This window comes from Mustela erminea, chromosome 12, assembly GCF_009829155.1.
Source record: "Mustela erminea isolate mMusErm1 chromosome 12, mMusErm1.Pri, whole genome shotgun sequence".
NCBI lineage: Eukaryota > Metazoa > Chordata > Mammalia > Carnivora > Mustelidae > Mustela > Mustela erminea.
This window is the reverse complement of record NC_045625.1, coordinates 63,313,854-63,326,521: the sequence shown is the minus strand read 5'-3', so window position 1 is coordinate 63,326,521 and position 12,668 is coordinate 63,313,854. Positions and strand designations below refer to the sequence as shown.

Below are 12,668 nucleotides of genomic sequence, written 5' to 3'. Positions count from 1 at the left end.
CAGGGTTTTGATAATAAGGGTGTATAATAACCCAATCTCATCTCCCCAACCCTTTTCCTCTCAGCACAGTGGCTTAAACTGAGTACAAATAGCACACTTCAACTGGAGGAACTGTGCTCCTAGTCCTACCCCAGGCTTCAAACCCATTCGTTGCCCACCAGGCCTTGGAAGCTTTCAGTCTTCTGGTCCCTAGTTTTAGGGTAATTAAATCCAATTAAGGAAGCTGAAACAAGTAGTTGTTTGGATTTGTTTTTTTTTTTCCTGAAAATACAACATTTCCTAAATTATAGAAAGACATAAGATATGTCAATATTTCATGCTGTTTCAGGGCACCTGGGTGGCTCAGTGGGTTAAAGCCTCTGCCTTCAGCTTGGGTCATGATCTCAGGGTCCTGGGATTAAGCCCCATGGGGCTTTCTGCTCAGCGGGGACCCTGCTTCCCCCTCTCTCTCTGCCTGCCTCTCTGTCTATTTCTGATCTCTGTCAAATAAATAAATAAAATCTTTAAAAAAAAATTAATGCTGTTTCACCAAAAGTACCATGATCCTCTGGATCTCTGCCAGTTGAATGAATCTGTAAACCATGGTCTTAAACAAAAGCACTAAAATTTCATCATGTATGATGACAACTAATTAAGCAATTAATTTTTCTTTTTCACTTACCTGCCCAATTCCAAGAAAAACTGGTGATGGGAATCTGTTTAAAAACACAGAATAACAATTTTAACAACTGACAAAAGTTTGCAGACTGTCTATAATACATAATGTCAGGAGTTATTAAAAAAATCTTAGACTGAAAAAAAAAATCTTAGACTGACCATGACCCTGGGATCGTAGGATTGAGCAGGGAGCCTGCTTCTCTCTCTCCCTTTGCTCCTCCCCCCTCACTCATATTCTCTCTCATTCTCAAATAAATAAAATCTTTTAATAATAATAATAATAATAATATACCCAGGAACAAATCTAATAAAAGTCTAATTAAAGATTACAATTGATGAGAAGAAAAAACTTGTGATTCTTGCCTGTATGTTCATATATAATCTTTTGAGCTTTTACAAGACATAAAAACAATATATAACCCTGTAAAAACTGTTCATTCTCTGGAGCTCTTTCTTCCTTGTGAAGAGCATGTTTCTCAGGCAGCTATCCTAACTTGGACTCGAATAAAACTCTCTCTCTAACTTTTAGAGATTCTAAAAGGTTCAAGAACAGAGATGAGGACAGATACACACATATGTGACAAAGAAGATAGTGTAGAGCAGTGTGGGAAAGACGGTCTTTCAACAAATGGCACTGGTACTTTAGATACACAATCCTGACCCCTGCTTCACAACATTTTTAACAAGGTAGCACTGCGCTGTCTCCCAGCCATTCCTCAGGCTACTACAATAGAGGGAAATACCACCCCACACACACATACACCCCCCAATCTGTATGTCACCGATTTCAGCCAGGGCAAGAAGACAGTAAAGAATGGACTTAACTTATCAAAGGAAATGGAATGAATGGAGAGGACCACCAGGAGAATAAAACTAATTCCAAGGGCTGGATGCCATTTTTGCCATCCAGACTCCCTCTGGACTGAGCATTTATTCCCCCAGTTGCCCAAGAACATCCTCAGCTGAGGAAGGCTATCTTGTCAAATAGTAAACACCCTCCCTGTGAGTCTCCTGCATTCCGATCTCTGGTCTGTACAAAAAGTCTGAAAGGCCAGGGTCCCTACCCTAGTTCAGGATTGGACTGTTGGGCCATCCCAGCTCCACAGCCCCTGGGATCAGGCTTTGCTGTGCTTGCACTACAGCCAAATCCGACTTCCCTCACTCTTCCTTAGGAGTGCATCCTAAGAGCTCTCCTCAGTATACTTCCTCTGCCTCTCAGAGTCTGCTTGCCAGAGAACATAACCTGTCACTGCAAATGAGATCACAAGACAGCAACATAAATGGTGAAACGACAAGAACAGGCTTACAGAACACAGACAAAGAGGCCAGGTTAGGGGAAAATATAATACAGGAAAAGAAGGAATTCAAGAAAGAAAGAAAATGATTCAAAGATAAAAAGCAAATTTGTTGATGCAAGGAAAATAAATAGACTGAATCTTCAGATCTAAAAGCACACTGTTAAAGAATGTTCCACGGCTGCCTTCAGGTCAGGTCATGATCCCAGGGTCCTGGGATCAAGCCCCACATCGGGCTCCCTGCTCTGCCAGAAGCCTGCTTCTCCCTCTCCCACTCCCCCTGCTTGTATATCCTCTCTCGCTGTCTCTCTGTCAAATAAATTTTAAACAAAAAATTAAAAAAAAAATAAATAAAGACTCTTCAACCTAAGTAAAGCAGCAGCCATGAAATCCATTTTTTTTTAAAAAAAACCCTACCTGACAATGGAATCCACCAATTAGGAATGAAATCAAAACAATAAATTTAGGAATGGAGACATTGTGGTAAAAAGGCTGTTGCTGATTACTATCTCCATTTAAATATAGAACAGATTCAAACAGCTGTGGGATTATAATTACACAACAGTTTGCTTCATATAAAACAAGATGTGAAGGGGAGGAGGGGAGACAGGAAGAACCACGCAAGTATCTTCATCCTTCATAGCAGGGAAGTCTTAAACTGAAATGTGTTTACAAAATAAACATGGTGAGATCAACGTTTTTTTTTTTAAGATTTTATTTATTTATTTGAGAGAGAGAGAAAGAGCAGAGGCAGAGGGAGGGGCTGCGGGAGAGAGACAAGCAGACTCCCCGTTGAGTGGGAAGCTGATGTGGGGCCCCAGCCCACCGTGACTGGAGCTGGAGGCAGACACTGAACTGAACCAAGTGAGCCATCCAGATGTGCTGATGAGAGCAACTTCTTAATGTTTTTCATGACCTCTTCATCTAAGAGGGATCTTTTAAGAAATACTAGCACTTGTAGTGAAGAAATCTATATCTGAAATTCAGTTAAAATTAAATTTCATGGGGCACCTAGGTGGCTCAGTGGGTTAAAGCTTCTGCCTTCAGCTCAGGTCATGATCCCAGGGGCCTAGGATTGAGCCCTGCATTGGGCTCTGCTCAGCGGGGAGCCTGCTTCCTCCTCTCTCTCTCTGCCTGCCTCTCTGCCTACTTGTGATCTCTGTCAGATAAATAAATTTTAAAAATCTTAAGAAGAAAAAAAACTAAATTTCATGCATATGTGCAACTTGCAATCCCCACTTAAATAAGCCTTCAAAAGCAGCCAACATGACAAATAGTAGCACAGCCCCGAAATGATACAATAAGAGTTCACAGGGTCAGCAATGCAGCACCCTTGCCAAAAACGTTTAATCTGGATGTAATCAAGCTCTTGGATCTAAAGTTCAGTTGGGAAATAAGCTAAGCAAGCCTTCAAAACATAAATCAGACAATCCATAATGTGGGACATTTTATAAAATACCTGGCCCAGGCTTTTCAAAAAGTCAGTATGATGGGGAAGAAATGGGATGAGGAGCTTTTCTAGATTAAAATAAACTATAAAGACATAACTCAATGCATTTCATGAACCCTGATTGGATCTTGATTAAAATGTTTAAAACAACCATAAAAATATCTTGGGACAACTGGGATGATTATATATTTGGTATTAGATTACTTTAGGAAATCATTAAAATTTGTTAAAAGCAAAAATGATACTATGCAGGAGACTATTTCAGGAGAGACATGTTAAAATATATGCACCCCCAAAACTGGAGTGCAGAACCAGGATGTTTGCAACTTACTTTCAACGGCTGTGGGGAAGCAAATATAATAAAATGTTCATTACTGCATTTCAGTGACGTCTGCTTTCCATTTTTCTGTATGCTTGAAACTTTTCACCATGAAAAGTGCTGGGGGGGCACCTAGGTGATACTTGAAAAAATAATTAAATTAAAGCCCTTCTTTCCAATGTCCATAATAGCCAAAATATGCAAAGAGCCCAGATGTTCACTGACAGATGAATGGATAAATATACATATATATATGTATATGATATATGCCTATATATCTATATCTAAGATATATATATTTAAAAAGTAATCTATACATCTTCATAGTATTTGTTTTTTAAAAAAAAAATTTATTTATTTCTTTGACAGAGAGAGACAGCGAGAGAGAGAACACAAGCAGGGAGAGAGGGAGAGGGAGAAGCAGGCTTCCCGCCGAGCAGGGAGCCCCATGAGGGGCTGGATCCTAGGACCCTGGGATCATGGCCTGAGCAAAAGGCAGATGCTTAATGACTGAGCCACCTTAATATTCGTACATATTTCTTAGTATTTCTAAAATACTAAGTATTTAGTGGTATTTCTTAAAATTTCACCTTAATATTTTTCTTCTGTTTGAATTCTTTGTAATGATCATGCCAGAATGATTTTTCTTGGGAAAAAAAAAAAAAAAAGGAGAGAGAGAGGCATGTAGCTAGCTCAGTCAGTGGATGATGTGACTCTTGATCTCAGGTTCATGAGGTCAAGCCCCACACTGGCCACAGAGCTTACATTCAGAAAAATTGTTTTTAGTAGATATTTCAAGATATTAATTCTAGGTAGGTGGGAATATAATTATTATTATCTTCTTTGTACATTTCTGTATTTAAATTTTTAAAGATTTTATTTATTTATTTGACAGAGAGAGACACAGCGAAAGAGGGAACATAAGCAGGGGAGTGGGAGAGGGAGAAGCAGGCTGCCCGAGGAGCAGGGAGCCTGATGCAGGGCTTGATCCCAGGACTCTGGGATCATGATCTGAGCCAAAGGCAGTTGCTTAACGACTGAGTTACCCAGGCACCCCAATAACCTCCAATTTTTTAAATGAATTCTTATACTAGTGAATGTGAGGAAGTGAAGACCATGGGTACACAACTTCTCAACAGTCAGACTCTGAAAGGAACAGAGAAATGAGGGTCCATGAGGGATCGAGTAGGGGTTATTTTCTCTTAAGAAACCTGAACATGTTTCCAAGGGCAGCACAGAGGTGGAGACAGAAGGAGCTGGAAGAGCAGACCTGTGGAAGAGGAGAGCTAGACCTTCCACAGGGACCAAAGAGTCCCTACATCCTACCAGCAAGGGTAAGGTGGGGGCCTCTTTGATGGCTTTTACTTTCTCAAAAGTAGCAGAGATGGGGAGTGTGGGGTGTGTGGGAAGTTTTAGGATGAAGGAGAAAGCGTGAAGGAGTTGCTTCTGAGATGAGGAAAGCAAGCCCCCAGAAGAAATGCCGGGGTAGGAAGGAGAGCTGGGTAAGCTTCATGACCATCCTTTTAAAGTCAACCCAGTCAGATCAGAAGTGGTTTTCCTCCCACAACAGTCTGCGCTGCTCCGTGCTGAAGGAGAGAGGCAGGTGGTAGGCTGTGCTGGATTAATGCCACCCCAGTGGGACTGAGGAAGGACTCGCAGGGTGGGATGTGCAGACACGAGCTAGAGGCAGGGTGGAGTGTGGACACCTGGCAGGTCACGCCAAGCACATGGCCCTGGGAGTGACTGCAGGAAGCGGGGCTGCACCAGCTGAGAGGGTTCGTCCGTGGATCCTGAAGTCCCCAAGGTTGACGACAGTCCAGGGGGAGAGGAAGACCAGGACACTTTGTTACGTGAATGACAGGAGCTCAAGAGCCACTGTAGAGGACCACAAGCAGTGGTCCCTCTACTTTTTGGAGAACATGGAGCTTGGCCATTGGGGAAGCATGAGGACCCAACCTCACCTCCTGGCCAGACCCAGGGTAAAACCAAGATCCAGCTGCTTCCAGGGGCCAAGGGAGCTGCATCTTCTGGAGAGAACAGGTTTTCATCAGAGTAAGAGAAAATTTCAAGTGGGTTTTGTTTTTAATATGAATTTCCTTGTTCCCACCGCTGGAGACTCAATTCAATAGCTTTTATAAAAACCTCTCCAAGTAATTCACACTCCCAGGCAGGTTTGGAAAGCACTGTGCTAAATAATCCCCAAAGTCCTGGGATGCATAAAGAAGAAGACATACAGCAAATGTTTGTCAAACTAAATACAACTAAGCTCTATATTTTTATTAAGCTCCATTATAAATTCTTGCATGTCATAGAGAACAGTATATTACAATGACAACCAAAAAAGCCGACCCAGACCACCTGCACAACCCTCATGAATCTGATTCCAAAGACCCACTGGTATAACCAACTGGTCACAGACTCTTAGATGACCTTGCTTTTCCCTCTCACCTTAACAGGGTCTGAGAGTTCACATCCTTCAAAGACCTCTCTGTGCAATCAGATAAATCTAGCATCACAAGGAACCAAAGAAGTCTAACAAAACAAAGAACAAAGACCACCCATCAGTCTTATACCCCAAACAGAAACAATCTGTTCAAAATGGAAAAGAAAAAACATCCTTTGAGCTACCTTCTCATGACCCTGTGGATTAGTAATTATTGAAATGTCCTTCCTTCTATTCCACAATGCAACATTCTATCTTCAAACAACTAATGTTTGGATCAGATTTCTATGGTTTATTGTTGTAACAAAATTAACCCAACCCTCTTCCCCTCAAAAATGTGCTCCTAAAGCATTTTGAGATGAGAGAACAAACAATGTTATTGGAACAGTGTTCTCCGATTGTATATTACATTACGGATATGTGAAATATTTACTTCTAAGGATTGAAAGAGTTTCACCTTGCAGAGACAAAAAACTCCATTTCCTCCTTCAATCATGGAACTCAAAATTTTAAAGATGGAAAGACTAGAGCATGAGGTGTCTCATATAATGATAATTCTTTCCAGTTGGATACTGCCCTTCATCTTCAAAGCACTTAACCAGTGTTTACTGGCCCCTGCTTCCAACAAGACACATGTTTTTGGAGGCAGTTAACCGCCATGGCCAGCTCATTGAAGGGCAGAAAATCGAGACTGACCTTCAAATTTTATCCAACATAATTGTCAACCATTCCCAAACAACCCTCTTAATACTATCCTCTTGTTTTTCTTATCATAGATGTCTTAAGTTTTCTTTTTCTTCACTTATCTTGCCTTGTATGTGTTAAATGATACAGGTTTAGTTATATGTTCATTCTAATTTTTTTGAGGCAGCATTTGGGTTTTCCATGGACACCAGCAAGCATACTTGCAACACAGTGGTCGAGACCTAGTAGGTCTGTAGGATCACCAAAAAAAATATCCCAAATCTCTCTCTTCCTCCATATCTGCCGCTACCCCTCACCCCACTCCCAAAGCCATCTCTTAGAATTATCTAGAAAAAATGCTTCCTAGCTCCTCTCCCTTATTCCAATGCCATCAGTTCTCCAACCACCCACCAGCCAAAGAAATCTCTTTAATCTCACAAATCATGTCATATCTCTCCTCATGCTAAAACCTTCTAAGGGACACCCAAATGCATTTAGACTAAAATTAAAACTATCTATCCTAGTTTCCTTGCTTCCTCCCTGGTCCCCCAATATCTCCTCTCAACACAGCAGCCAGAGGGATTTAGTTCATGTTACTCCTCCAATCAACACCTTCTAATGGTTTGCATGGCTGCTTCATAGGCCCTATACGATACAGCAATCCATTACCCTGGGACCTCACCTAGTACCATCTCCACCCAAACACCTTTCTCTTTCATGTTTGCAATGTTCTTCTCTCATTTCCCTCACCTCACCCAACTCTTGGCTGGCATGTCACCTCCTCAGCAAAGCTTCACTGATCACATGAGACAGCAAACTCTTTCCCATGCCCACACTCCCTAACTCCCTTTCATGCCTTACGTTTTTCTCCTGACCACACAACTGCATCTGAGATAACATAAATTCTACCAGTTTATTTACTGATTCACTAGAAAGCTCCATGTAAACTCTAGGAGGATGGATATTTGCTTCATCACATTTGGGATTTTGATCTGCTTTATTCACTTCTATATCCCAGGTGCCTAGAACAGTGCCTGGCCCATAACAGGTGCTTAATAATTATTACTGAATGAAGGAAGGATCTGATCCTGCCTTCCCTGCCTCCCTCCCCCCTCATTTCTCTCTCACCTCCTTCCATGTTCTCACTCATTTCCTCCAGCAGACCAAACTCATGCCCCCTTCCTCACATTCCCTTCAGCTTCGAAGGCTCTCGTGCAACCACTCCTCCCCAGGAACTCTCATACCACACCTGAAATCACCCTGATTATTCATGAACCCACTTCTTTCCAGTCTCTACCACTAGTATAGAATCTCTGGCGGGGGGGGGGGGGGGGGGGGGGTGGTGAGAGGTGGGGGGGGGGATTTCTGTGCTGATCACAGCTGCTTCCGCGGTGCCTACAATGGGCTTGGCACATAGTAGGTGCTCAGGAGCCAACTGTTGGAGGTGTAACCAGCCAAGCTCCTGTGGGTCTCAGCTGTCTCAAGTATAAAAGAAAAAAGGTGAAGATGTTCTCTGAGGTCTCTTTTAAGCTCTTTATAAAACTATGATTTCACGATTTTGCAGCACAGTATGGTTTACAAAGGCCCTCTCACTTACGGCAGCTCCTGCAAAGCTCTGGGAGGTAATTAACAGGCTTGTAATTATCCAGCTTTGGCTTCTAAGAAAACTGCTCACTATGAGGGTAGCCCAAGAGGCACAGCTATTAGATGGTTTAGCTGGATCTAAATCCACAGTGCTTTCAGTGCTGCTGTAAGGATAGCAGAATTAAACAGGAATTTCTAGTCCTTATAAATAGGCTCAAGGAGCCACAAATCTGGCTTAGGGCACACTAATCCAAAAAAGTACATCATGTGAACTTCTCATTGTTTTCCCTCAACGCACTGGTAATTTGAGAATGAAAGACCAAACAAGGCACGTCCCGGCTCACGACTCGTCTGATGGTGGAACATCTAGATCTTTGTAGAGAACTATTCTCCTTTAAGGTTAGCATTCAGATCACTTGTTCCAGCTCGCCGGTACCTTGGAAAGCTTTGGGGTGTAGCTCTCTTTGGGGTGTAGCTCTGCAAGCACAGATATGCAGTGTCTTACAGCAGCGGTAAGCAGAGGGGCAAATTACTGTTAGGTTGGGATCTGGATTTTAGAAACCTGCGAAGGTCCCAGCTGACGCCGTTGGCTTTGGAGTCAGCAGGGAGACTCCGCGCTCTCCGTCCCAGTCAGCCCGCTGACCCGGGCGCGGCCGGAGTGCTGGGAGGGCAGGGGCAGCCCCGCCGCGCCCTCGCCCCGGGACCTCGCGCGGCACCGGGAGCCGGAAGGTCCCGGGACCGGGCGCCCCGCGGCCCCCGCCCGGCCCCCTGAAGTCCTCCTCACCGATAGGTGGTCAGCAGTGCCTTGTTGACCAGCACGATGAGGAAGGAGCAAGTCCCGTAGAAAAGCGCCGACAGCAGCTTGGCCAGCCGGGAGGGCAGCCGCGTGGAGGCGGGGTCGAGGTCCGCGCCCTCGGCCTGGCGGCCGGCCGTCATGTTCCACGGCTGCCCGCAGCCGGGAGCCCGCAGCCCTCCGCCGCCCTTCGCGGCGCTCCGGCCCGCCCCGCCCCAGTTCCGTCCCCGCCTGCGGCCCGCCCGCCAGAGGGCGCGGCGGAAACAGGAAGGGCCGCGGCCGCTCAGAGTGCGCGCCTCCGGGGAGTGCTCCGCGGCTGCGGCGCGGACCTCCTTGGCACCGACAGACTGCAGGAATGGGCTTGGGAGAGTTGAGCCGCCCTTCCCCGTCCCCAGCTGCCCTCCTGGGAAGCAAGGCTTCCGTTTAGCCTGAGCGTGCGTTTTGCCTTTTTTCTTCCCCCTACACTTTTTAACGTATAATTTACGTAAAGGAAAATGCAGGTTTCACGAGCCCACCGTTCTTTGTTTGGTGTGTACACCCTTGTAACTACCCAAATCAACACCTTTCCAATCACCTCAAATAGTGCCCTTCGTGCCCACTGAAGGCAATCCCATCTCATTCAGATTTCTGTTGCAGAGTTAGATTGGCCTCTTCTAGAATTTTATTTAAATTTCATATTAGTAAGTACTTTCAAGGCTTTTACCGTTTATGTCTTTTGCCACAGCCCGTAGTTTCTTTAAATTGCAGAGAAGGACCACAGTTTATCCATTCACCAGTTGATGGGCATGTTGGCTGTTTTTATTTAGGGCTTTTTTTTTACAAAATGTTTCCATGAACCTTAATGTACAAGTTCTTGTGTGAACGTCTGTGTTCATTTCTCTCCAGTAAATATGTAGGAGTAACAGGGGTTGAGGCGGGTGCCAAGTCTCAAGTATTTTCTTGCCTCTAGCTGCTCTATGGCTTGGTTCCCTCCTTTAACTTCAGGACCCACTGCTTTCCTAAGTGAATAGCAACCTTCTTCAGTGTTTGTTGTTCCTTGAAGGAGAGCCTCCCAAAACTGCCTACTTGGACCACATTCTACATAATGTAGCATTTTTTCAAATAAGTGTCCCATATTTTCATTCTCAATAATCAACTTAAAAAATCTGAAATTTTAGCTTTTTAGAAAAGCTAAAAATTTCAAATGAAAGAAATGTTTGCACCAACTGTTGATGCCATACAATTGTTTTTCTGTTGTAAGCACTGAAAAACCATGAACATTTTCAGCACTTACAAGAACCAAAGCAGAACTTGTAACAAATGACTAGTTCTAAGAAAGGAAGGAAGTGGGACGCCTGGGTGGCTCAGTTGGTTGGACGACTGCCTTCGGCTCAGGTCATGATCCTGGAGTTCCCCAATCGAGTCCCGCTTCCGGCTCCCAGCTCCACGGGGAGTCTGCTTCTCCCTCTGACCTTCTCCTCTCTCACGCTTTCATTGTCTCTTTCTCAAATAAATAAATAAAATCTTTTTAAAAAAGGCAGGAAGTAAGAGTCCACATTACCCAAAATAAAAAAACAAACACACATTGAGACCATTTTAAAATAGAAAACGGGGCGCCTGGGGGACGCCTGGGGGGCTTGGTGGGGTTAAAGCCTCTGTCTTCAGAATCCTGGGATGGAGGGCCACATCCGGCTCTCTGCTCGACAGGGAGCCTGCTTCCTCCTCTCTCTCTCTCTGCCTGCCTCTCTGCCTACTTGTGATCTCTGTCAAATAAATAAATAAAATTTTTAAAAAACAAAACAAAACGGGGTGCCTGGGTGCCTCTGTCGGTTCAGCAGGTGATTCTTGATCTCAGCTCAGGTCTTGAGCTCAGTCTTGAGTTCAAGCCCTGCCCAGCATGGAGCCTCCTTAAAAATAAATGGATGAAATGAAATAGAAAATAAAATCATATTCCAGCTGAAACAAAATCTCTGAACTTAATGTCATTTTGGATAATTTCCTTTAAAAAGATCAATTTAGTTTCCAGTGAGTCTCCAAATAAGTTTTGGCTGCAAAACAGTAAACTCACTTCTAGTAACAGCTTTAATCATATTTCCATTTAATTTGCTTCTACAATACACATACGTCCAGGATCTGAAGTGACTGTCCAAATCTCATCCTAACTCTGTTTAAATCACAACTCACACTGAAGAGTTGCATGTGAAATTCTTTTGCTTAAAGCCTAGACAAGCTGAACCTTGCCTATTGCAAGTATATAACTAAAGATAACTTATGACAAAATTAAACCAACTTGCTTGACTCTTTAGAAAGTAAACAGGCCCCCAAGTGGCTTCTCAGGGAGGTGACCACACTCAACACATCCTGAATATAAGTGAAATAAAATCCCAGTCCCTGATCACCCTTACCGTAAGGCCTAGAATGGAGCTGATCCCTACCAGTGTATTTTTAACACTGTTAACAATGAACCAAATAAGGAAGTTAAATTAATATGTACACTCTAAAAGGCTATAATTTTAAAGTAGGAAAAAGCAATTCATACTATGATTTCACTATGCTAAGCAGATGCCTAAAAGGAGACTGGAAATGAAATATAAAACACACCAAATAAGAATATGGGAGGATATAGGATTGTAGATGACGTTTCTACTTTTTTAACTTTTTTATATTATGGTCATCATACTGTTGATAGGAAGACAAAGCATAAAGGGTTCAAGAATGAAAATGTACTTTAAACTGTAAATTAAAATAAATTTTTATTCAAAGCATCTTTTAAAATTACAGCATGTTTATTCTTATGCTGTTACCTCTGCCAAACTACAACTGAGCCATATGAAGCATAAAACACTTCAAAAATTTGAATGTAAACCACATTTTTAAAACAAAAAGCAGTCTTAACACACCTCAAATTTTAGATGCCAATGTATTTTGTCCAAGTATATAGCTTATATCAAAAAAGAACATTTTAAATATTTCTATAGTAAGTAGTTATAATTTCTTAAACTTCCAATTATACAAATAAAAAATGTTTGTGAATATAACTATTATAGTTGACAAAAGCTGACCAGAAAAACAAACAAACAAAACCTCTTACTTCTGAAGGCCTTAAATTTTATTATTCATGAATTGGGAAGTATTTGTACTTTTTAATACAAGTTTACTGCCCTTTCATCTTTAGGTAAGTTCATCAAATTTTAAATTTCCCAAGACTGATGAGTGTTGCTTTTCATAGTTCATTTAAGTTATATTTGAGAAAAAATTCTAGAGAAAATGCTGAAACCTAACCCATGAAAATTCCGATGCTACAGTCTCTCTTACTGTGCTTATAAGTGCTCCAAGTTAAAATGCTATATACCAGATTACAAACAAAATTCTTAGACCATTACAAATATAAATTCTCTTATTACAAAAAAAAAAAATCCCTCAAGATTTGTAATTTACTGTACAGAGGAATTACATTTTTAAAG

The 12,668-nt window shown here is 42.5% G+C and overlaps 1 protein-coding gene across 9 annotated transcripts in view; it reads right to left on the bottom strand.

Moving 5' to 3' along the window:
- Positions 1-9,455, bottom strand: part of SLC35D2 (solute carrier family 35 member D2) — a 45,862-nt gene extending 36,407 nt beyond the window's left edge. For 7 of the 9 annotated variants that reach the window (XM_032307170.1, XM_032307176.1, XM_032307175.1 and 4 more), the window contains exons 1-2: positions 9,217-9,455; positions 662-695 (exon numbers count right to left, since the gene is read on the bottom strand). In XM_032307170.1, the coding sequence (XP_032163061.1) occupies positions 662-695; positions 9,217-9,368 (186 nt within the window). In that variant the 5' untranslated portion in view covers positions 9,369-9,455. Of the gene's footprint in view, positions 1-661; positions 696-5,378; positions 5,512-9,216 lie in introns of all 9 variants that reach the window. The other 2 variants (XM_032307179.1, XM_032307171.1) reach the window with 2 other exon arrangements.
- Positions 9,456-12,668: the final 3,213 nt, after the last annotated feature.